Raw genomic sequence first — 26,121 nt, 5'->3', positions numbered from 1 at the left:
AGGACCCAGGGGTCCTGGCAAACACCAAGTTGAACAGGAGCCAGCGATGTACGCTTGCAGCAAAGAAGGTGAATGGTATCTTGGGCCGCATTAGATAAAGTATTGGCAGCAGATTGAGGGAGCTGATCCTTCCCCTCTGCTCATCAGTGGTGAGGCCACACCTGGAGTAGTGTGTCCCGTTCTGAGCTCCTCGGTACAAGACAGACATGGACATACTGGAGAGAGTCCAAAGGCCTAAAAAGATAGAGACTTGACCATCTATGCTGTGAGGAAAGGCTGAGAGAACTGGGACTGTTCAGCATGGAGAAAAGCAGGCTCAGGGGGATCTTATCAACGTATATCAACACCTGGAGGGAGGGTACAAAGAGGAGAACAGAGCCAGGCTCTTTTTGGTGGTGCCCAGTGACAGGACCAGAGGCAATGGGCACAAACGGAAACACAGGAGGTTCCCTCTGAACATCAGGAAACACTTTGTCACTGTGAGGGTGACCGAGCACTGGCACAGGTTATCCAGGGAGGTTGTGGAGGCTCCATCCTTGGAGATACTCAAAAGCTGTCCAGGGCAGCTGGCTGTAGGTGGCCCTGCTTGAGCAGGGAAGCTGGACCAGAAGAACTTCAGAGGTCCTTTCCAACCTCAACCATTCTGTGATCCTGTGTCATTCTGCGATTTCTGGGAAAATGACACAGCTGCACTGCATTTCGGGGTGGGGGGGAAGAACCCCCACATGCTTCACAGAAAAACTAATTTTCAATAATCATTCAGTCACCAAACAATTACAGAAAATATAAATGAGCAAACTGATGATTAACTAACAATGTCTTTACCATAAATACCATATTACTGCCCTCTTCCGTCTTTTATTTCCTTATGTAATATATGTTTGAAAATATGTTGAGAAACACTGGGTTGGGCCTATATCCTTGCAAAACCCTAATCTACTCTTCTGTTCTCTCTGAATTAATAATTAAAATTAAAAGTAGAAAATTGAGCAAGTTACTCTTTCTTCTACTTCTAGAGATATGAAATAATGAGTCAACCTTCAACAACTTCTTTAAAATTAATGTTTTCTAAAAATAATAGCTCAAACCAAAATGCAAGTCTATAAAGTCAAAGTTCAGATAATCATTGTATGAAAACATGCATCATTCAAAGAATACCGTTATGGAATCCAGTATATTTCCATCAGCAGAGAACACAGAAAAAAGAAAGTCATCCTCAGTAGATATAATTATATAAACACAACTGAAATAAAAATACAGGTTCAATTTCTTTATCACATCTAATATTCAGCTAATATTCAGCCAAAGCTAGCTGTCATAAACTCTTACAATTATTACTATTACTGTTGATCTTGAAGTATGTAGGACAAGTGGGACACTAGATGAGGCCCATTCCACCTGGGAATTCAAAAGGAGCTTCTCATGCAAAAGAAAATTAGACTTGTAAATTGGACCTTCCCATTTTGAAATGAGAATATATAGAATGAGTTAAAAAGCTTACAAAGCAAGAGTTTAAAAAAACCTTCCAAATTTGGAATATTCCAAATTAGCTACCATCTCAAATAATTAAGTCCATAACATCCAACATTCAGTGTGGCCTCCATGCAAAAAATACAGAAAACATACAACCTCCCGTTCCTTCCCCTGCCTCAGTCTCTCCATCTCATAAACCCAGTTAGTTCCCAGACAAGAAATGAGTCTGCTATCACACAGCACTAGGCTGAAGAGTGGCAACTGGCATTCTTGCTGCTGCAAGATACAAAACGGGTTTTCTTGAAAATAAAACTTTCTCAGTTATGTCAGGAATAGCTGCACAAGCAGTAGAGGGACTCTGCCACCTCAAAAAGAATCAGTGATGAGAAGCATAAGAATTAAAATCTGAAGTCTCACAAGAAAGTATATTTATAATGAAAATATACTTTTAAAGGCTGCTGCCTTTAGAGGTTCTTCAGCTTCTATGGGTTGCATAAAGGGAAGGCTCAATCTTGTTCAAAAAATCTCAGGAATGCGAAGAGGGTTCTTCATTAGGGCCCTGTGTTCAGACTCCAAACTAAGTGGAAACTTGATTATTATATTCTGTGTGAATGTCAGAACAGCTAGAAATTGACAGCTATCCTGATTGTTTCTCTTCTTCCTTTTCCTCTCAATTTAGGCAACTTCAATCACAAATAGATGAAGGTAGACAGTGAAATACAGAAATACTTTGGTGGAAATACTCAAATGGGAATATAACATAAAACATTTTTATTTAATCTTTCCTGAAAGTTATGATCATACTAAGCCAGAAAGGATTTACTATCTGTGGTGGTTGATTGTACTCTGGATTATTAAGCAGCAGCATACAAATAGGAAATAAAAGCATAAACTACAGAAAGACCACAGTGAAACACAAACTTTGCTGCTCTGTGACACTTCCTGCATAAGAAATAACTGATGGGGAGATGAAAGCTTTGTTTTGACAAATATCAATCACACAAAGACACAAGGGCAGTTACACACTTCAGAGACTGGTATCTGGAAGAATCACAATGACTCCACTGAAAGAATGCTTAAATAATCATACAGGAATCAAGGAGTTTTATATACAAAGAGGAAGTCAGGCAAAAAACGCCAGGAGGCCTACATGGATGAACAAAGAGCTCCTGGATAAACTCAGTCACAAAAAGGAAGCCTATAGAGGGTTGAAGCAAGGACAGGTAGTCTGGGATGGATACAGAGAAACTGTCCAAGCAGCCAGGGTTCAGGTTAGGAAAGCCAAAGCCTTGGTAGAATTAAATCTGGCCAAGGATGCCAAGGGCAACAAGAAAAGCTTCTATAGGTATGTCCATGATAAAAGGAAGACTATGGAAAACGTGGGTCCTCTCCAGAAGGAAGCGGGAGACCTGGTTACCCAGGATATGGAGAAGGCTGAGGTACTCAGTGACTTTTTTGCCTCAGACTTCAGCAGCAAGCGCTCCACTCCAGCCACACCACCCAAGTCGCAGAATACAAAGGAGGTGACTGGGAGAATGAAGACCTACCCACTGTAGAAGATCAGGTTTGAGACCATCTAAGGAACCTGAAGGTGCACAAGTCCATGGGACCTGATGAGATGCATCTGCAGGTCCTGAGGGAACTGGCGGATGAAGTGTCTAAGCCACTATCCATCATATTTGAGAAGTCATGGCAGTTTGGTGAAGTTCTTGCTGACTGGAAAAGGGGAAACATACCCCCCCATTTTTTAAAAAGGGAAAAAAGGAAGACCCGAGGAACTACAGGCCAGTCAGTCTGTCCTGGGTTGAGTGAGTGGTGGAGTTTTTTGGTGGCAGGGGAGGGGGCTATCGGGGCGGCCCCCTGTGAGAAGCTTCTCGAAGCTCCCCCAGCTCCACGTCAGCTCCACTTCTGTTTGGGAAATTGAGCCAGTTGGCTGCGCCTCTGCGATAACATATTTAAGAAGGGACGTGGTGACATGCAGTGGGACTGGTGAGGAGGAGTTGCTGCAGCTGCATGAACACCAAGGTCAGTGGAGGAATGGAGGAAGAAAGGAGGGGGGAGGTGTGCAGGAGCAGAGAACCCCCTGTATCCTGTGGGGAGATGGGAGGGCGGCCCCCCCCTGCCACCCATGAAGATCTACGGTGGAGCAGACATTGATTTACAGCCTGTTGTTCCTGCTCAGATGATCAAGGTTCTGTGCCCGAAGAAGGCCGGGGTCTCATGGGAAAAGGCAGCCCCGCTGCTGTAATTCAGTGCTGGGAGGATTGCAGCATGCGGGGGTGTCCCACACCGGAGCAGCTCGGGAAGGGCTGCAGCCGTGGGAGAGAATCCAGTCGGAGGAAGTTAGTGACCCATGACGGAGCAGTGTGGGGAACGCTGCGGCCCATGGGAGGAATTCAAGTCGGAGAAAGTTTGTGGAGGACTGTCTCCTGTGAGAGGGGGACCACGATGGAGCAGGGGGGAACAAGTTTTGGACACTCCCCTCACCGAACATGAAGGAAGTGGCAGCACTGACTGCACCCCCCATTCCCTGCCCCTGCGCCACTGGGGGAGGAGGTAGAGATATCGGGAGCAGAACTGAGCCCGGGAAGAAGGGAGGGGTGGGGGGAAGGTGTTCTCGAGATATGGCAATGCTTCTCACTGTCCTACTCTGTTATGTGTTGTTAGTGTCTGTAATAAATGTATGGTTTTTTTTTTCTTCCCCTAACGAGTCTGCCTTTTGCTCGTGATCATAAAAGGGGGATTTTCCCCCATCCCAGTCCTATCTTGAACCCCAAGCCTGGCTCTCTGTCCCTTCTCATTGCCGGAGGGGAAGGGAGAGAGAGGTGCTGCATTGTGGTTGGCTGTCAATCTGGCCTAAACCACAACACAGTCTCACCCCTGTGTCTGGCAAGAACATGGAGTGATCCTCCTGCAAACTATGTGTGCTGGGTTTGTGTGTGTGAAGGGGTTTTTTGTGGCAGGGGATGGGGCTACAGCGGTAGCCCCTGTGAGAAGATTCTCAGAGCTCCCCAAAGCTCCCCCAGCTCCAAGTTCAATCCACCTCTGGCCAAGGCCGAGCCAATTAGAGACGGTGGCTGCACCTTTGTGGTAATGTATCTAAGAAGGGGAACCCAGGGAGCTGGAGTTGGGAGGAGTTGTGAAAAGGACACCTATGCGAACACTGAGGTCAGTGAAAGGAAGGAGGAAGAAGGGAGGGAGGTGCACTAGAGCAGAGACCCAGCCTGTATCCTGTGCTGAGACAGGGCCGCCCACCCCACCACTCATGGAGGTCCACAGTGGAGTAGAGGCCGACCTGGAGGCTGTGGAGGAGCCAACACAAGGACCGGTGGCTGCACTTGAAGGACACCAGGACTCTTGAGAGGAGAAGAAGCCCCTGACGTTACAGTTTGGCTCTGGGAGGACTGCACCACACAGGGGAGACCCACACCAGATCAGCAGGGGAATGGCTGCATCCTGTGGGAAGAACTTATGCCAGAGAAGGCTTGTCTCCAGTGAGAGGGGAGCCACGGGGAGCTGGGGATGAAATGTTTAGAGTTCCCCCCCACCCACCTGATGAGGAAAGAGTGGCAGACTGATCATAAACTCCCTTCTCTGCCCTCTGCTCTTCTGGGGGGGGAAGAAGGTAGAAAAATCAGGAACAAAACTGAGCCCAGGAAGAAGGAAGGTATAGGGGGAGGTGTTTTTAAGATATGGCAATGCTTCTCACTGTCCCACCTTGTCTTTAAGTGTTGTTGTTAGTGCTTGAATTAAAGTGATGCTTTTTTTTTTCTTCCCTTAACATCTTTTGTCTGAATCTGTCTTTTGTCCATGACCATAATGGGTGAGTCACCCCTCCCTGTCCTTATCTTGATTCCTGAGCTTTTTGTTTTATTTTTGCCTTCCCTTTCCTGAGGGGGAAGGGGTGAGTGAAGGGCTCAGTCGCCTTTTGGGCTCAAACCATGACACTATGTTAGGGCACATGGAAAATAAGATGATTGATGACAGCCAACATGGCTTCACTAAGGGCAAGCTGTGCCTGACAAATCTGGTGGCCTTCTATGACATGGTTACAGCATTGGTGGGTAAGGGAAGATCAACTGGAGTCATCTACGTTGACTTACGCAAAGCATCTGATGCTGTCCCACACAACATCCTCGTCTCTAAACTTTAGAGACATGGATTTGATGGATGAACCATTCAGTGGATAAGGAATTGGCTGGATGGTCACACTCGAAGTGTTGTGGTCAATAGCTCGATGTCCGAGCAGAGAGCAGTGACGAGTGGTGTTCCTCAGGGGTCAGTGTTGGGACCAGCGCTGTTTAACATCTTTGTCAGCAACATGGACAGTGTGATTGAGTGCACTCTCAGCAAGTTCAGTGGCAACACCAAAATGTGTGGTGTAATCAACATGCTGGAGGGAAGGGATGCCATCCAGAGGGACTCTGATAGACTTGAGAGGTGCACCTGTGCAAACCTTACAAAGTTCTACAAGGCAAGTGCGGGAGCAAATGGGTCAGGGCAATCCCAAGCAAAAATACAGGCAGGGCAACGTGTGGATTCAGAACAGCCCTGCAGAGGACTTGGGAAGCTAAATATGAACTAGCAATGTGCATTTGCAGCCCAGAAAGCCAACCGTATCCTTGGCTGCATTAAAAGAAGCTCAACCAGCAGGTTGAGAGAGACGATTCTCATCATCTACTCCACTCTCCTGAGATACCACTCTCAGTACTGCATCCAGCTCTGGCATCACCTTCTTATGTAGGACATGGACTTGCTCAAGCAGGTCCACAAAGATGATCAGGGGGCTGAAGCACCTCCCTTACAAAGACAAGCTGAGAGAGCTGGGGTTGTTCAGCCTGGAGAAGAGAAGGCTCCGGGAAGACCTTATAGCAGCCTTCCAGTGCTTAAAAGGGGCTACAGGAAAGATGGGGAGGGACTCTTTATCAGGGAGTGTAGTGATAGGACAACGGGTAATGGTTTTAAACTGAAAGAAGATAGATTTAGAATAGGTATAAGGAAGAAATTCTTCACAGTGAGGGTGGTAAGGCGCTGGCACAGGGTGCCCAGGAAAGTTGTGGCTGCCCCCTTCCTAGAAGGGTTCAAGGCCAGGTTGGAGCAGCCTGGTCTGGTGGAAGGTGTCTCTGCCCATGGCAGGGGGGTTGGAACTAGAAAATTTTTAAGGTCCCTTCCAACCCAAACCATTCTATGATTTTACATGGTTGTGGAATTGTAAATGGTTCGGTTTATTATGTCATCTTTCTAATGAAAGATGACATAATAAAATCATTATTGAAATACGGTAGAGACCGGCACATTTTTGGTCTCAATGTGACAACTCTTCCATCTCTTTCCAGTTCCTCATGGTCACACATTGTTGTCTTCCATTCCTCACATACACACACCCCCTTTTTTTTTAATTAGGTTTAAGCACAGAAGTTCTAATGGGAAAACAGCATGAAGTTCCCAGAGCACCCCATCTCTCTTGAGATATTCATCTGCAATAAAGATCAGGCGAAGATGTAAATTGAAGCATCTCTTGCGCGCGCACACACACACATCAGTGTTTTAATGTCTTCTCATTAATTCTCCTTGTGAAATTACGATGGGAAGAAAAAAATGAAGCAGTCTATAGGCAGCTCTGCAAGAGTATTAAATGAAAACTGTATTTTGCAATTAAGCATATGACAGTTTTGGATAATGTAATCAAATATATGGATTCATTTACAGTATGTGTACAATATGAAGAGATTTCTTCAAGCCAAAACTCTCTCAGCTGTATATTCTGAAGGCTCATTACAAATGGGCTGTCTGAAGTCCTGTACTTTGTACCTATCTTCTCTATTCCTGGGTTCATCACCTTCTCTGACTCTCCTTTGCTCTCTTTTTAAGAACACAAGCATCTCTCAGGTATGTCATTTTCCAAAACCAAGCCATCACTACAATTATAATCTATAACCCTACAACATTATTATTGTTGTTGCTGCAATGTTCCCTTCAGTGTGGTGTCTAAACAATGCTGATTTCAGGAGCAGTCTGACTGCACAGAAACCACGGGAGTGTCAGGTGAAGTGAATCTTTTAAGATATGGCCTGTTCATTTTCTTTAGCAATTTGTTCCTCTAGTGTTAACCATTTTATCCAATGAAGCAAAGACAGAAAGCAAGAGTCAGAATTGTTCTTGCAGCTATTGCTTCCATGCTTCAGGAAGGCGAGCATGGAAAGCTGGTGCCTTCTTCCTACACACTTTCAGATAAAAAATGCCTTTATTTTTGAGTTTTGTACAACCCTGAGAAAAACACCAGGCTTTCCATAAAGAGCAGTGACAAATAATGTCTGACTTTCCACTGCACATTCGGGGAGAGGAGGAGGCTGTTTCTTTATTCTGTATATTCTGGTTCACTTACCACATGTGAGAAAGAATAAGGAAAACACCCTTGTTTATAAAGTCTCATGTGCTCCACCAGAGTTCAATAATCAGTGAAAAATTTTCCTAGCCTCAAGCAAAGTTCATCCCCTTTATGAACATATTGAATTATTCCTACCGCTATTTATAGTTCAGACTATAATTTGTTATATGAACCGAAACTCTTTCTGCTCAGCTGATCTGCTACACCTTCTGCATGCTTGGTGAATAGAGGACTATTCAGTTAAATCAGTGTATCACGGACTGATGTCACCGACGGCTGAAGAGGAAGACCACTGCTGCTTAGACAACACATAGATACTGTGTTACCTGAAAGGTCGTATTTAACATTCTCTTTGCAAATGAAGTAGCTGTAACACAGTTCTTTTGATCATCCCTTTGACCTGGGAACACGCTTGTCCTTCAAATCACTCAATTGCCACAGCAAAGAAAGAAAGCGTTATGACCTCTAGCTTCTCCTTCCGGAGAAGATGACAGGACAGAAAGTAGAATTTTAAGAAAAACCTGGGAAACAAATTATTACTTTTCCATGCATTTGCTTCATATTTTAAGAAAATGAATTTGCTAGCTTTTAGTTATACCCTGAAAAACATCAACCACTGGCTTTGGTATTTTTAACAAATGCAAAGTGGAAGACGTAGCTGCTAGTCTCAAAACCAAAGGTAGTAAGCAGACACGATGAGTAGGGGACATGCTGAGTAAAGTTTTCCCTCTACTTGAATTGTAGTTTCTCAGTTCCCTGCTCATCAAGCTAACAAGTATTCTGGTCTCAATCTCTCCCTTTAAAGTTTTCTACTTTGCACAGAATAATTTACTAAAACAGAAGTCTAGTAAGGGAGTAAGCTAATGCTGCAGGCCAGTCACCCAGGCAGTAACCTGGGATGCACGACAGCTGTCCTCTAGTCCTCAGCAAAATACAGGTGGATCAGCAGCGTCAGAAAATACCAACAGAATCCCCAATAGAAAATTAAAGTTTTAAGCCCTATTGAGAAGAAGAATAAATTTGGATTTGGGAACCTCATATTCTGTGCGTTATCCACCAAACGGCCACAAGAACAGGCATGAAAACCTCCCCAGAACACAGTGTTGGGAATACAGCCTCTCCAGCAAGTTTTCTCCCAGCTGAAATTCTTCCATAATTTTAAGATGGCCAAGACAACTATTCCAGCAAATAAACTAGTCACATGAAAATCCCTACCTAGCTTTTAAAGCAAGTAAAGGCACTTAGCACTTAATGGCATACCTAACATAACCCATTTCTTGTCATTACTCCCAGACCATTATTTGTTCTCTAAGTAGGATAAAAAGAAGTCTGTAACTAAAAATCCCAAAAGCAATTTAAAGATTATTAATGGGCAATTCACTTCCTTAAAATTCACCTGTAGGTTCACTTAGAAAATAATTTTACTCTTTTTTTTTTTTTTTTTTTTTTTTTAAGTCAAGAAATGTTGTAGCACTGCTGGACACTGTTAAGTAGCTGCCAACAGATTTCAGTTCTTGCCTATTGATTCCAAAATAAAGAGCCCATCAAGGTATAAAGTATTCTATTAAAAAGTAGAACTCATTCATACCATAAAAAAAATTCACCTCTCTTGAAGATTATGAATGCTGCGTTGCATATTATCCACAGAAAAAAAGACTTATCCCAAGGGGAAAAGAGCAATGAATGGCTTCCTATACTTTTTTACTTTCTAACTTACTCAGAGCAACTCTCCTTTTAACAAAGCAACGGGGTATCTAGGGATATGCCAAGATATCTGTGCTGGCAAGTATGATAATTTAAACATCAACCCATTTTATGACTAATCATTTTCCTTGGAGAGTTATTCAAGGAAGTTTTCACTGATCCATGACTCTAAGCTATCCTCGGCCCTTCAGTAAACCTGGGCTGTAAAAAAAATTTTAAAAAAAGAGAAAAAAAAAATATGGAAACCATAGAAAAGAAAATTTTAAAAACCTTCATAGATCTTAATAAGGCACCACTAGTAACTCAAAAGAGTAACTTTAAATATCAATTAACACAATATCCAACATACAAAGGAATAAAAATAGTAAAGTTAAAATTCATAACCCTTGAAAGGGGATTTACGATTCCTGAAGAATTCAGTTATACCCATTTAAAGGTGTCCTCTCTTTTCAAGTTTCTAAAGATTTTTCTTTTTTTTCCTCCTTTGCATTCTCAAAGCCTAAATCAAACAAAACTTCTAGTTCTCTGCAAGACAAGACAAGCAGGTCTGATGCCTCACTGCTCCACAGATTATTCTGTAGACATGCACACAGTATGCTGTGTGATCCTAGTTCCCACCCCACAGTGCAAACTCAAAGCAGTACAGCACATAATTATTATTATGAATATGTTAGAGAACCTCTGCAATATTGACCTTAGAAATTCCTTGCATTTGACCATCAGTTTTGCTGGGTTGTTATTATTATTGGTTTATTACATATTATTGCATTTCAGAAGAATAAAAAGCCTTTTTCTTTCAGTGTGTAGTTGGTTTTTTTTTCCCTTTCAGATCTCATAAACAGTAACAATCTAAGGTTATACATTCATTCCAAAGTTATAGCTAATGAAAAAAGCATGCATAGCTTTACCTTTTCACTATTCTTGTATTTTTCCCAGCTTTTCAGCATCTTAAGCCATTTTGTAGTTCTTTCAATTTCAATGTGCTTTTGCTGAAAAGAAATTAGAATTTTTTAATCTTTTAAAAATTAATACATTTTTCTTAATATTTTTAGAAAAATAATTTTAAAGTTCAGCACAGCATTATCAACTTTTTATCTGTTATCTAAGAGCAGCAACAAAGAATAACTTAAAATACTCAAAAAAACAGCCAACCAAAAACCGAGCAGAAACCTTTATTTTCAGCACTATGTAAATAATTGTATTTTGTTTAAATACAAGATTTATAAAAGTTCATTCTCTACACGTTTTTGACAAGTACAAAAAACTTCAATTTGTTTTTACACTCCGTAAATTTTCAGGCAAATAATTTCTTCTGCAAGCTTCTCAGAAGAGATGATCTTCTTTACCCAGACTTGCTCTAAACATAATTAGCTACTTGATCACACAAACCATCCCTTCCTGAAAGGCAAAAAATTAAAAAGGCACCAAGTACATGAACAAAAACAAGTGTGTCCAAGAGCAATAGTGCTGTAGCAGAAGTGGGAATAAGCTCTAATTCTGGACATTAAAAGCTAGAAAGCCTTGCTATAATTCTCATCCATGGCTTTGTACATTTTCACCTAAATGGCCCTATATCTTAACATCAAGGATTTCTTCTTAAGGTAGGATCTACTTGCTTAAATTATATTAATGACAAGAATATTTCAGTAACAAGGTGATAAAATGAGAATTCAAAACAAACCCCATCTTCTCAAAATAAATATATTAAGTAGTATAACATAACATAATAAATATGTGAATTCCACACAGTATTTATATTATATATGGCTTTAAAAGCATGGGACGACCCTACTATCTTAAAGATTGCCATTCTGCCTATGAAAACCTTGCTACAGTTGTCATCAGCCTCTTGAATTTGGGAACCAAACAAGCGCTTGGAATTAGCTATTTTAGTCCCTGGAATTTCACGACACTGGCTCTTCACAGCCAATAATCTGTATTTTGTTGGCTTCAGTTATAAGATTTTTAGTATGTATTTTTACAGCCCAGTTTTATATGCTATGAAGCAAAAAAGGTGTCTCTGATTATACTACAAAGGTAACTATTAATTGTATTTTTTTAAAACTTTTTTAACGACACTATTTCAACTCTTTTATAATGCTTTGGAGCTGAGGATGAACACTGGAAAGTCTAAAGTAGAAAAACATATGTGTCTGGCTATTGCTTTCTCTTCAAAGATGAATATAAAGAAATATTTAGGCTTTTTTGTAAAGGACAGCCCCCCTACCTCCAACTTCAAACCCAGGACTTAATAAAGACAGGAAGAACATTCTGTTTCATATGGTTAGTGATACAACCTGGTAACAATGTAAGAGTTTAATTTCAAAGCTCTGCAGGATACTGAAAACTTATTAATACTTTCATTAAGTATTCATTAAGTCAACTTGCATCTGAAGGGTCGGGGGAAAAAATATTAAAAAAAATTATTACTTATTGTCTCAACAGAATTCTAATTTTGCTTCTAGCTTTAACTCGTCAGAATTTGTGCATTCTTTCTTGGCTATCAATGCAACAAAATGGGTAAATTACTTTTTTAACCCAGGAGCCCAAAGCCATGTACTTGCAGAAGTACGACTTGATGACTGTTTAGGTCCACCCCAACTATGATTCAGACCATGAAGTGTCCTGGAAATAAGTTGGGTTTGTTTTGTTAAGTTATTTTTAGTTGAACCCAACTGACTTAAGCCTGACATAAACATTAAGAAAGTTATGGGGAAAGAAGTGCCTCTATTCTTTCAACCTTATCTAACTATCCATGTTGCAATCAACTGCCCACATTCTTGTTCAGGTTCCATGCTGTATTTGGTAATATCCCAACCACTTGCTTTTTTAAAAATTATCTAAAACACTTTTCTTAAGAGTTAGGTTTAAGAGTTAGTTTAAAAAAACTACTGCTTCCCGGATTTCATAGGTTTCACAACACTATGTCTGATTCACCTCCATTCTGATGACCCCTTTAAAAAATAAGCATTTTTAACATCTCTTAAAGCAGATGTTCTCTAGGCATAGTTTAGATTGCAGGAATAACATTGCGATCAAGTCAGGAAAGGTCTCTGCCCTCAACCGTTTGTTCAGATAATTGGTAAGAAAAATAAAACCCTATCTGCTCCTACAGCCTCTTTGTTTGTATGTTTGATCTACTTTCAAGATTTTTCATCTTTTGAGCCAGAAGCTCACTTCAGCTGTGTATTTGTTCAAGCTTTTATGTCTTCTGTGTCAATTTATCCCAGTTCTCAAGCAACGCTACTGTAATCAAAATAGCAATTATTTCTGTATTCAGTTGTTGAAAACTTTTAGCTGTTTTTTTCCTAGTCTGAATTATGTTCACTTTCATGTCTAACAGGTGCAACACTGAAAACATGGATAGATCTGACACAACTCATTGCAGAGTAGAGAGATGCTGCTGCTGCTCTTTCAGGCAAGTTCCATGTAGTTGTCACAAAAAAAAAAAAAAAAAAAAAAATCACTAAAAAAAAAATCCTTTTATCTGTCTTCTGAGCACATTTTACACTTTGAAGCATTTTTGCCATTGGGAATAACAGAAACCCTAACTGAAGCAGAGAAGGTTTCGTACTCTCATGTCAGTAAATAATACACTACTGAAAGCAAAAAAGCATGAAGTTAAGTTGGCAAGCATCCATCTTTTATGCAGCACCCTACCTTCCTGGAGAGCAAGTGTGCTAGAGCTGAGGCGTAAAGCAATGTTTTAGTAGAAGCCTCAGACAAAACCAGAACTCACTGAACTGTTCCCTGGAGAATTTATAATCAAGTAAACCAAAGACAAAACCAAAACAAACTGAAAATGACTTACAAAACATTTCATAGCACTTCAAAAACAGAGTAAGACACAGATTCCAGATTTCCCGAGGTCAGTTCTCTGTCTACTTTTCTCCTCTAGGTTATCTTTCCTCCCCTAGTTTTACCTCAGATGTGCTGGATGATTCATCTGAAGGTTAAGTAGTTCATAATGTAGGACAATGATTCAACGCATTTAAGTCACCAAATGTCCAGCAAGATAATGAAGCATCAAAATTACTCTGAATTCACAATAATAATGCCCATAAACACACATTGAAAAACCCCAGCTTAAGCTTTACACTAGAATGTATATGAAGAATAGAGATTCAAAATTCACAGGGATACACAACCCTTTATGTAAGTTGCAAATGAAATGAAAACATGATTTAGGAATATTTTTTAAAATTCACAAGTAAGGCTAAAATATTTCTGCCAAGTAAGTGACTTTAAAAGATATTGCACAGAAAGATTTTACTCTTAGCCTACATTAACAAGACACATTAATTATCCTATCAGTGGTATCTTAAAAATTGTAAAGATTCAAACACGGCTGACAGAAGACAGATAAACCTCAAACCAGCAGAGGTCAGGGTATCATCAGGAGTATAACCAGGACTCTAATACAAGAGCATTACTGTGTGATTATAAAAAGACACTAGATCTGCAATTTAACACTGATTCAATAAATGCAGTTTCTATGCTGACATTTTGTCTGAGACAGCATGAATACAATATGGGACAGAGAACTGAGACACTATTTTCCCCCGATAATTCAAGGCTAACTACAAAGCCACAGTGAATCAGAGCTTCAAAACACATATACCACAACAATTTCAAGCTGCCTAATATTTATTCTCACAGACACACCACCCTGCTGTGTCCTTCTGATGGAAATGAAATTATATATACAATCACTATGTTATTAAATGTAATGAAACATGGCAGGAAAATGCACCTATTTCAGGCTGTGTACACAGAAGCACAAATGAATGCAAACAAAAGGGACTCAGAAGTTCCCTTCTTTTATGAGAAATGTTTCTTACTAGCCCTATACCGAAGCTCAAAATAATTAATTTTCAGAACCACTGCTGCTCTTAACACTCTGCGAGCCGAACTGCCTTAGAACAAGTCATACCATCCCCTTTTCATGCACTGTAATGATTTGTGCAGCCAAGAGGGCTAACTTTAAACTTACAGCTTTAAATATTGACTTTTCTGATGATCCAGAAGATCAATATGGACAAACAAGAAGGATCTGATCTGGTCTTAGAGATAACAGGCCTGACAGACCAAGAAGAAATACCAGTAGTAACTAGGCCCAGTCAAGAAGAAATTCAGTTCTCAGTGATTTTAATAAAAGCCTTCCACTTTATCGAAACATCAGTTCCCAAATTTTTCCTCCAGTGCCCTCCAGCAGCAGAAGGATTTTTGGACTAGAGCCCGCACCAGCTGCTGACAGGTCTTGAACATCCAAGAATACACTCAACTCAACATTACAAGGGATGTCATCACATTTCAGTGGCAGCCAGGATATTTGTCACCGTTTACCAAACAGAAAAACACACTCCATTCCTCAGGGGATGGCAACATACACCTCAGCATCAAAGCCACCACCTCACTTGGACAATCCATCCGTGCAAGCAGAGCTGATGACAGCTCGTGACACAGAGACAAGAGTTCTCGCTCTTCCAGGGCAGAGCTGGGTGTGATCTCTTAAATAGCTCTGTTTCCTTTATTAGGTCATATAATGGTTGAGGAAAACTCATGTCTCATTGCAAACAGTAAATGTAAGATCGCATGGGCCCCAAGGGATGTGTGGGCGAGCTAACATGGCCTCAAGGACCAAAGTGCTTATGGGACTTAGAACATGTTTCTTTGGGAATGCAAATCCCTAAAATGCTTCATCTCCTCATTTCACAATGATTGATATTTGAAAAGTCATAAATCTGTAAACATTTACTTCCTAGTCAAAAAAACTGGAAGATACTAGACTTACCTTTTCTATCGCTGCATCATGGACAGGAAGCTCCTCTGGACTGAAATCAAAGAAAAAGTTCATATTACTCTTGGTTAATCTTAGCACAAAACCATTTCTGTATAGGTTCTTACAAGTAATAATTTACAGTAGCAATATGTAGTAATGAGTAAACAAAAATTCTGAACTTTAGAGAAATAAGACAATGACACACTGGAACCCCTGGAATTTACTCTTTAAACACAGTAAAACTCACAATATTTTAAGTACAGAACTAGAAATATTTCAGTCTTAAACCTTCTAAAACAAAGTAGTTGCATAGATTCAAAAGATGACTTAACGTAAAGTTTATTTTTTCTTTAGTAAAATCACCCTGTGCTATACTACTGAACTGAAACCTAAGTGAACTTTTTGTTCTGTTTATGAGATCATACTACTGTTAGCTGAAAAACCTACATAAAGTTTTCCTCTTTTACTACTCTGTCCTGTGAAAGGCATTGAGACTCTGCTTGACAGAGAGGAGTTAGCTTCCATGTTCTCAAAACTCTAGAAAACTCACTCTGAGTAACAGGGAGGAAGTGGTAGGAAAAAGAAAAATAATTTAAAAAAACACACACAGGTTTATTACTAGGTATCTAAATAATATTTAAAAATACAGTCCTTTCACTTCTTGACCTAACTCTAAAAATGCATGTTATGAATTGAAAGCTTGAAAAGCAGCCTTTGAACAGATACATTTTCAGACTTTATATTATTTTAGTTTCATTCTGAGGGCTCTAACTTCTGTTTATCTTATCTAAGAAACTTGTAGTTTTCCTATTGAAAGTAACTGGACCACTTTGATGCCAAATGAGCCTGCCTTTCTTTGCCTGCATCATCTGCAGCTTCTGAAAACACAGCAGGTCATCTCTAAGTAGCAAGGCTCCCTTTTTCTGCCCTACAGATTAGATAAATAACACACCCAACAAAAGCTTGTTTAAAAGGGACTAAAAAGCAGGCACTATGCGACATCATTTAAAAATAAATAATTTCCTACTAAATCTTGATATTATGAAAAAATTCCTACCCACATCATTATAGTTTTCCATAGTGAGGACATTAAAACCCAGCATTTTAGACGTGTATCAAATCTGTGCGAGGGTGAAAAAACATTGGAGAAAGCTACAAAAGTAGTTGCTGCTGCAGTCAATGTAAGAATAGTCTGACTCAAAATGCTTGAATTATATTTCATCTCATTTATTTTATTTAAAAGATGCAGTTCCAGATTCAGAACTTATATATGAGTAACAAAATACATTTGATTTACTTCATCTAATGAAAAAGCTGGCTCCAATCAACACCTTTTTGGAGACCACACACACAAGTTGAAGTTTCCAGTACACAGTCTACAAACTAATGTAAAAACCAAAGGAGTGTTCGTCTTGAACAGCATTACAAAAAGCACAATCCGTTCATTCAGAAGCATTTTCCAATTATCTGAAAGCTTTCTTGATGAACATCAAAATAAAAAAAAAATTCTGATTAACATCTAACACACTAGAAATAGCCTATATTCAGTGCTACCTGAGGTTGGAAAACTATTATAGTATTGTGCACACTGCCATATAATTAAATTATCAAACTGAAAATAGACCCATTGTATACCAAATACCAACTAGAAATTAAGCTTATTTGAGCAGAAAAAAGAAAGCAAAGGGGAAGAAAAATTTCAATTTCATAATCTGCTTGGGGGATTTTGTTGTTGGTTCTGGTTTTAAGTACAAAGATTGATAAACCTTTCGAACATCACTTACAATTTTCAATTCTTTAGAGACAGTTGCAGGCACTGTCTACCTCCACCAGCAGCCACAGCCCCACACAGCAAGACGAGCACACAGCAGCCTCATTCTTCGTGGCCCTGCAAGATCACGCCGGCAGCTGGCTGCGCACACAAGAAACTCTTTTTCCTCCAGTGCCGCCAGCAGCGTGCAAGACACCGATCTGATGGCTCCGCATCCCTGCGGACACACACCGGACACAGCAACTCCTCTGGTACCACTTGACAGCTTATCTGCACATTTCCTAATCTGGCACGGAAGCTAATCACATGAAAGATTCATCAAATCTTATTTTATTACAAAGCAAGAATGCATCGCAACGATTTACTAAGGAACTAGTCTTTGCTAATTTTGCAAGTTACCATCGATGTGCAAACAAAAGGCACGGCTGAATCTACCGAGCAGTGAAAGAAGGCTCTTTTGTCCTGGGAAGCAGACACAGTACTCCCTCACTAAATTAATCCAGCAGCAAATTTAAGATCACATTCCTCGTCATTTCTTTAGCTGCACAGCTATGCACTAATACCACATATTTTAAGCACTGAAATACCACAGGAGCACATTAAGCCAGCCCCATGTTTTTATTCTCCAAGATGCTGCAGGCAGCTGAGCACCAGGGAAACAACGCAGAAGCTGAGGGAATTGCCCCAGGCTGCCCAGTAACTCACTGGACTGGAACACAGAAGTTCCTGGAGATCTTCCTCTCAATTAACTAGATTGCACTAACTACGCCCATGTACTCACATACATAATATTCAAATCTATCCTGCAAGGACTGAGAGAAAGGCACAATGGGCAAACAAATTCTCTCAAGACCCTAAAGATATTTTAAATAAACACATTTCCATTTAGTGTATCTGTTTTCTATGCAGGAGCATCTTACAGACTTTTTTTTCCCAAAAAGGATTATGTGGGATCAGACACAAAATCAATTAACGTCTAGTAATCAATGTAATTTTATTGTACCTTCTTTTTTTTCTTTATAAAAATGAATCTTCCCCTTCCTTCCCCAGCCTAGCCAATCTAATATTATTATACCTGCATTATTCCTTTTAATGTTGAATCTTTTCCCACCATCCCCAGACTATTTAAACTTGTATTTTTCAATGTTTTTTATCTGTGTACTTCGCCAAGTAATAATGTGAAGTAGTAAACAATATTAACATAATATAGCCACATCCTGCTCTAAGATGACTACTTTCCTTTAATAGCGCAAGTAATATTCATTTAGGGGATACAAAGAACAACAGGAATGATTAATGTAATTAGCTTGGAACCATACAATACTTGATATCCAAAAGAGGAGTCACAGAGACAGCTTTTAACTGAACTCATGTAAAGAAGGTCTCACTTAGCAGAAATGAAATCTCAAAACTATTGTCCACAATAAAGATCCAGATTTGGTAAATTCACCCGTTTAATCAGACAGGAATTGGGAATCATTACATCTGGTATGTGCCTTTGCCCCAGGCATAAAGACTACAGCCTCCCATCTGCAGGCTGGGCAGCCCATCCTGCAAAGGAACAGCAGCTCAGGGGCTCTGGGTGTCGCTGCCAAGCAGCTCTGGTGTTACAGCATGGAGAGAACGGTCTGAAGATGCTGTCTACAGGTTTGGAAACTGCAAAACGCTGGGAACAAATCCTAACTCTAATAAGGAGCAGGGTCCATGTGAAGGTGTGCTGGGTTTCCTGCTAGAAGGCTCCTCAAAGACATTTCACCGGGTGGAAGTACTAGACTCCAAGGTTTGACTGAACTCAGGAACTCCACCAGTGGTCCTCACTGGTGGCGATCTGCAGCACCAGCCTAAAGTCTTTTTCCTATCTTTAAATCTGGACTATTACCATCTTCTAGTGAGGATTATAAGGCCTATACATTCAAAGAAATGGGATTTCATTTTGAAGAACAAGGACTTGATTGAAAATGCTTTTCTTATTAGATTATAAGTGATTAATGGATTTTACATCTTCAAATTCACCATACCTAACACAGGTTTTCATTAATTTTTCAAGATAACTTAAAAGAAGTATTAAACTTAACTGCATAAATATCTGACACTTCAGAACTTTAAACACACGTATCTGTGGCTTTAACCATTAAACTGTGTTGTAATTAGCCTCCTCAAGTAACAGTCTCAGACTTAACAAGCTTACAGTCACCTATCCATTGCTGGTGTTTAAATCAGTCTTCTCTAAACAGCACTTTGATATATTTGTTCAATATAGACACAAGGAAAGACTTTCTCCTATTAATCACTCATCAGATTTATTCTTTTCCTACATTTGTATTTAAGTCTCAAATATGTTCCCTGCTGACTCAAATCACTGCATTTTCCTGATTCTAGTTTGGCTTTAATAAATTTAAGAAATGCACACTCTATCGCTTGCAGCTTCAGTTGAGGATGGAAAATGTTTAGCTCAATAATCAGCCGCCTTGATATGTTGATAACCCCAGAACTGTAAATTTTAGAGGATCAATTCAGTTCTTATCAGTTACAATTTGTATAAACCCTGACACTCAATTTTTCACTGGAAAAACAAGTGGCAAAAATTGGCCATAACAGACCAAAAATCTTTACCACAAAGCTTACTTGTCCAAAGAGCTGTTATGTTCAACATTTCTTTGTAAGCTGTATTTTCATTTCTCATAACTTCTATTTCAAAACACACCACTTGCTTAAAGACTCTCTCTACCTGCTGTAGTCTTTCTTACCCCAGAGAAAATTAGCCAGGGCACTGTGAAGACCTTTGGTGTCCTTTGTCCTGAAAGATGTTGCAGGAATAATTGTGATATGTGCAAGTCACTATTTAATTAGGGGGGGGAAAAAAAAGGGTCAATTAAATTCAATATGCCTATATCATTGAACTCGCTATAACATGACTTTTAAAAAACTGGAATCCTCATAAAACCTGTGGTGCCATCTCTATGCAAAAGTTTCTCAAACTATTTCTCAATTATTTTCTTATGCTCTCCTCAAAGTACTAAGTGCAGTGATGCAACATTAACTGTTCAAATCCATGAGGAAAACATACTTGCTACTACCCGAGAGAATCATTTTGAAAAAAATCTTTAAAAAAAATAAATCAGTCATTTGTATCAAACTTTTGCAATCAAAGAATTATGAGTGAAACATCCACAAACACATTAGTAAGGCATAAAACTCAATGTCATGAAATAAACTCATGAAGAGTGATCATGCACAGGTAAGATATGTGAAGGAAGGGAAGAATTCAGTTGACATATCTGAACAAGAAAAGCTTTAGTACAAATGGAGTTGTTTTTCTGTACAATATATAACTCAGATCGCTGAGTAACAAACTGCAACATTTCAGTACTCAAATGTATTAGGAAAAAGTAAATCTTCCCAAGTAGGAACAGTTTTTTGGCTGTGTAATTTGTCAGAAGTGAGTTGTACGAGTCTATAGCTTTACTAGACAAAAAATTAGTATCTTCACACTGGAAAACCAATTCTACACCAGCAAACACACTGACTAGGTGTTCTCTTAGGTCTGCCTCCCCTTCAGTGTTCAATGCACGGCACATAAAACTGTCAAAGCAATACACACTATTATGGATAGTTACAACAGTGCTTTGCAACAGAATGCCACTTTATTTTATATATATACATACTGTTTCCAGGTAGCTTTTACGGCCTCATAATATACATACTGATCTCTGTTCTAAAGTTAGCTGAAAAGTGCTTCACAATCATCATATAGAAGTGAAGATAAATATGACTAATTTACAGGACATGCAGCATTGTTACTTATGACTATTCTTATGTCTGCATTATGTCACAAGATGGACTGCAAAGCAAACTGTTTTCTGAGGTCAACTGAAAAAACCTCATTAACCATTCTAAGTTAATAAGTAAAACAATATTTCAATGTCATGCCTTTCTTTGGACCTATGATTAAGTTATTCTACTCTTTACAGCATAAAACTAGAGCACAGCTTAGTGCAGAATTAAGATAGTTTAGTCCAAACAAGTTAATTTTCAGAAGAATTCTGATTATGAATGATTCCTTTAATCTTACAGCCTTTGAATGGAAATTAAAGGCAATAGCATAATTTTCAAAACTAATAATGCATGCAAAAGATTTCTGAAAATATCAAGAAGAAAGTAACAAAGCTGTTTTTTAAACTAAATGATGAACTTTCCACAGATAAAATTCTATGGATCATTTCTATCTTTCCATTACAAATTTTACTTATGTAATGCACAATTTTGATGGTGTGTGTCTATCAGAATAATTGGAGCTGTGCTACTGTAATCATCCACTCTGAATTTTCACCAAATAACCTCTGCACAGTATGGGGGTGGTAACTACAGCAGATTAAGAAACAGCTTTCAGAAGTTTTGTTAAAATTCATAAGCAAGCCAAAGCAATTAATTAACATGCAGGATAAGCTAATGTGATATTCCACAATATAATTATCAGGAAATATGCTGCAAGAAAGAATTTAATGCTGGCAAAAGATTGGATCGCATGTGATTTTGTGACTAGGTTTTAGTTACAATTATTATTTATGGATTCTGTGGATGTTGCTGCCAATGTACACAGCACAGTGCCATGAACATGTAGTTCCTGTCCAGAAAGTCTCAAGTAATGCACACTCTCAAACGTAAGATAAAATAAAATCAAAAGATTTATCAAATTATATTAAATCTCAAAGTAGTAAATTTTCAGTAAAGTACTTTCCTGCTTGGGAAAAGATAACTTCACTGCAAAGTTTTTATTGCCAATATAAAAAATGATCAAGAAATTCATAATAAAAAAGATACCTGTATTTTCAGTGCCACACGCTAAAATTTATGCTTTCCCGTGTCTTTAGTAAAAGATGTGTTCTATATGCAAACGTTAAAGTTTTCCCAGATTGCAATCAGAAAACCTCTGAGAAAATCTATAATCTGCTTAACTGAGCACAGCAGCATTTCTAGTGATTTCTGATGTCGCTTTAATTGGACATGAACAAACACTGAAGTTAAAAATCACTTCTCAGAATCATATCCCAAGTGTTTTTTAAAAAAAGATAAAGATTAGTCTAAGCTACCTTAAAACTCTCAAGAGGCTGAAAGACAAATGAAAAAGAATGAATCTCTTTGCCTTGCTTCTGCTTTACATTTGAAATTTAAATGTCTAAAACACCTAGGATTTTTTCCTTAGGCATATATATATATTGCTTTTAAGTATTGCTTGAAGGTTAGTTACTGTGCACATCACTTACACTATATATTAATAGCAATTCAGGACTTACATGTTGGCAGCTTCATCTGTATTAAAATTCATGTGCTATGCAAAGCATATTCCAACATAAATTAACTAAGATGGTAGTGTTCCAGCAAGATATATTTGTTCGCTGCTGAAGCTCAATGCTTTATGTACCTACATTTGCTTCTTTTATGAAATAATCTTCTGCCATGTAAAATTCCATTTTGGTATGTCTTCACTTGGGTGGGGAGAATAGCAGCATCTTTGCACTTCTAAAAACTGTTGCCCCAGACCTCTTTTAGCACTCTTAATAATCACTGCCAGTGATGCACACACCAGCCATTCCCTATATTCACTTAGTTTAATCTTCTGTAAATGCTAAATATAGTAGATAATACATGTGGTAATAATGATTATGTTAAATCCTTACATTTTAGGGCTTAAGCAGTAACTCAAAACCAATGCGTACCACTTTATGAACGCTGTATAAATTAAATCATATATTACCATATTCAATAATTTTTTGAGTTCTGCTACCTAATAGCTCTTTTCATAAAAGGAAGCAGTTCATGAATTCCTAGTACACAGTGGGTGATCTTTTACTCAAATCAAGTAGCAGCAGCTGTTAACACAAACACACTACTTGTCCTTAGTTGGCAGAATTATCCAGCAGCTTACTTTTGTGTTTGCAATCAAATCTGTAGAATTGCATTCACCTCATTTCTTTTTGTATCCGCAGAGAATTGTTGAACTGACAGCCTGGACTAACTCAGATGAAAGAATGGATTTAAAATTCAAATTTCAACTCTAGTTCTAGGAATAACCTAAAGGAACGGGTACAATTGTGACACAGTTTTAGGAAATATATCCATACCATTCTGAATGATAGAAAATAATAACGGAACAAAGGAATGTTCTGTGGGAAGGACCTGTGTGAAGGGAGAGTAGAAGAACTGCCATATGCTAGATCATCATGATAACACAAGAGGAAAAATAAAATTAAACAAAAATCAAAAACCCTTTCAAATTATTCTTTAAAAAAAGCAACTTTCATTAAGATGAACAAAACTGATTTAAAGAGAAGAACCTCTTAAAATGCTTTTGTAAAGAAACTGAAATTAGCAGTCCAAATCACAGAAAAATTTATTGGTAACTTCTAAACACATAGATATTAAAAAATGATTGCAACCATGAGACCACAGCACATGGGCAAAGCTGCTTATTTTCCAGGGGAAGCCAAAATTAACTTGACAACAAAAACATGTCAGAGAAAGACACACCTGAACTCCTACTACTCTCCTTTTGTGGCCGTAAATACCAATCCAGAAGGCAGGTTCTTGAGCCCTTGTTCAAATTACAGGTAGTTGGCTGCTGCTCCCCAAACAGGTCCAAAATAGCTGACTTCAAGCTTTGCATAAAATGAGTTGATTCTGGGTTCAAAGAGCCTCCTGAGCTTTACGAGGTTCTAAAGGAAGCCTGTCTCAGACAATGACCTTGCCAAAACCAGAAGCAAAGCACTTCCTCCTTCCCCTGGTGAGGTTCTACCACCGAGAACACCAATTGTATACAAATACTGTAAGACCCTATGTGATTGTGAAGCTCACAGGTGATCATCTGCAAGAGAAAGTCCGATTCCTCTCCCTTCTGCTACTGGTTTAGACAATTTTCATAAAACATCTTTTGAAAAAATGACTGCTTTTTTGCTCAGGCTGACAAAAAAAGCCTTGTTTAAATAGCAAGTGAGGAAAAATGAACAGCAAAAGCATTGAAGAGTTCCTCAGAGCAACCAAAACACATTCTAAAGCACCATTTCTGACCACATGCTATTGCTAAATGAGACAGCAATTTAAGGAAGCAATTACTGCAAATTGCCAAACATGTATCATACTTTTAGAGATAAATTCAAATGCATCAATGCAAAGAAAAGGATCACAATGTAACCACCACCATAACCGGAGATGAATTCAGAGATCAAAGTTCATTGCCCCATGGAAGCAGAGCCCAAAGAATGGATAACAACTAAGTAAAATTGACAGCAAGTCCAAGGTACTCTTCCATCATCAGAGATGTTTAAATAAAATTGCCTATTTACCTGGGTCTCTGAAAGGTCTGTCTCTGAAACTTAGTCCCAAAACTTCCCAATTGCACAGTAAGTAGAGATTCATTTCAACTTATCAGGAGTTCCACAACTGATACGTAGTAAAACTTGTAAAACCTTTTCATTAATGTTTATTATGATCCATCACTGTTGTGTTTTCAAACCAGGCTTTGTTATACAGAAATGCAATTAAAATATTCTTTTAGAAATATTTCCTTGTGAAAGCATGTGAAAAAAAAAAAAAAATGGTTTTGTCTAATGCTAGGAAGATGGACCTAAAAAAAAAAAAAAAAGGCATTCTGAATCTCAATTACTCAATTACTAACCCAGCAAAACTTCCATTTCTCTCCTTAAATAAAAATAATATCCTCAACGTACATTAGGGCAAAAGGAGAGAATGTTAAATTGAACTGAAATTTGTGGTTGTTTTTTTTTTTAACAGCAGTTCCTCAGTACATTGATTAGCAATGAATATTCCAAAACAGAATTAGTCCAGGGAAGTGTATCACATATTACAGTGCAGAATCCATTGCACACAGTGCAAGACTACAGTGGAGTTTTCATAGTAAATCTTTACAACGATACATGAAAAATCTACACAGTCAAAATAAGGCATTTTCATATATTCGGTAAAGAAAATAATTACGAAAAACACAACTTTTCTCTAACATCCAAGATCTGAATTTTATTTTTTAAATAAAGATTTGTCTTCAGCAGCTGAAAGAGGCTGAACTTAGCACACTTTTTTCCCCGAGGGAGGGAAGGGTTAAGCCACTCTCCTGACAGGTAGGGCTCACCCTGCCTCACAAAGCTGAGAAGAAAATGACAGCAAGTCCCTACTGAATGACCACAGCATATAAAATGCACTAAGATTTATAATAGAACTGTTAAGAATAAACTTTTCATTGCTCTTTTAGCACATCATTGTATCACTTAACATGTTTGGCCACACTTACTGTGCCTAGAAAATAAAGGATAATGGCTGTGTGTCACTATGAACAATAACGTTGTAACTCTCCTAGTAATTTTAGAGCTCTTTCCTTAAGATTTGATGTGCAGATTTTTCTACTAAAAGTTTGAAATTAAAATTATATGAAAATCCTTATTTTTTGAATACTTCTTTATTACCCAATTACAGCCACCATGCTTCTTTCTTTAATTTCTGTTACCCAAAACCTTTGTCATCTCAGCATAACTGCTTCTGCTGCCAGGAACAGAGACCAGTCCTTATATCTCGTCTGGAAATACTTTACCCATGTACCTACTGAATCACCAGGGTTAGTTGTGTAAGACTTCCTGATCTTGGACAAGTGGTTTGACAGGCACCTTGTAGAAAATATTAGTGAATGCACAAAGAATATTTTGGAAACAAGGACTATTTTCCAGCAAGACTATGTAAAAATTAATAAGAAATAGAATGAGAGAAAGGATAACTAGTTGCTCATCATATTGCTCCCTATTAAAAAGTTAGGGGGAAAATAATAATACTGGAAAAAAAAAATCAATAGCTTTATTTGAAGACATTTAATGGAGTATCTTGAAATTCTTGATTAAGCTCTCCATTTCTTTGCTCCTCCAGCTCATTTTTGCAGTGTGCTGCAGAAATACATTACAGAGCTAATAAAAACGCAATACGTTTTTTTAAAGAGTAAAGTTT

General features: G+C 38.6%; 1 protein-coding gene across 6 annotated transcripts in view; it reads right to left on the bottom strand.

Moving 5' to 3' along the window:
• Window positions 1-26,121, bottom strand: part of USP6NL (USP6 N-terminal like) — a 139,385-nt gene that overhangs the window by 37,172 nt on the left and 76,092 nt on the right. For all 6 annotated transcript variants that reach the window (XM_042792749.1, XM_042792751.1, XM_042792750.1 and 3 more), the window contains 2 exons: window positions 15,360-15,399; window positions 10,474-10,554 (listed from right to left, as the gene is read on the bottom strand). In XM_042792749.1, coding sequence (XP_042648683.1) covers window positions 10,474-10,554; window positions 15,360-15,399 — 121 coding nt within the window. The remainder of the gene's footprint in view (window positions 1-10,473; window positions 10,555-15,359; window positions 15,400-26,121) is intronic.

This window comes from Tyto alba, unplaced genomic scaffold (genome assembly GCF_018691265.1).
Source record: "Tyto alba isolate M040663 unplaced genomic scaffold, T.alba_DEE_v4.0 Super-Scaffold_2, whole genome shotgun sequence".
Lineage (NCBI taxonomy): Eukaryota > Metazoa > Chordata > Aves > Strigiformes > Tytonidae > Tyto > Tyto alba.
The sequence above is the reverse complement of the archived record's forward strand: the minus strand, read 5'-3'. Positions and strand labels throughout refer to the sequence as shown.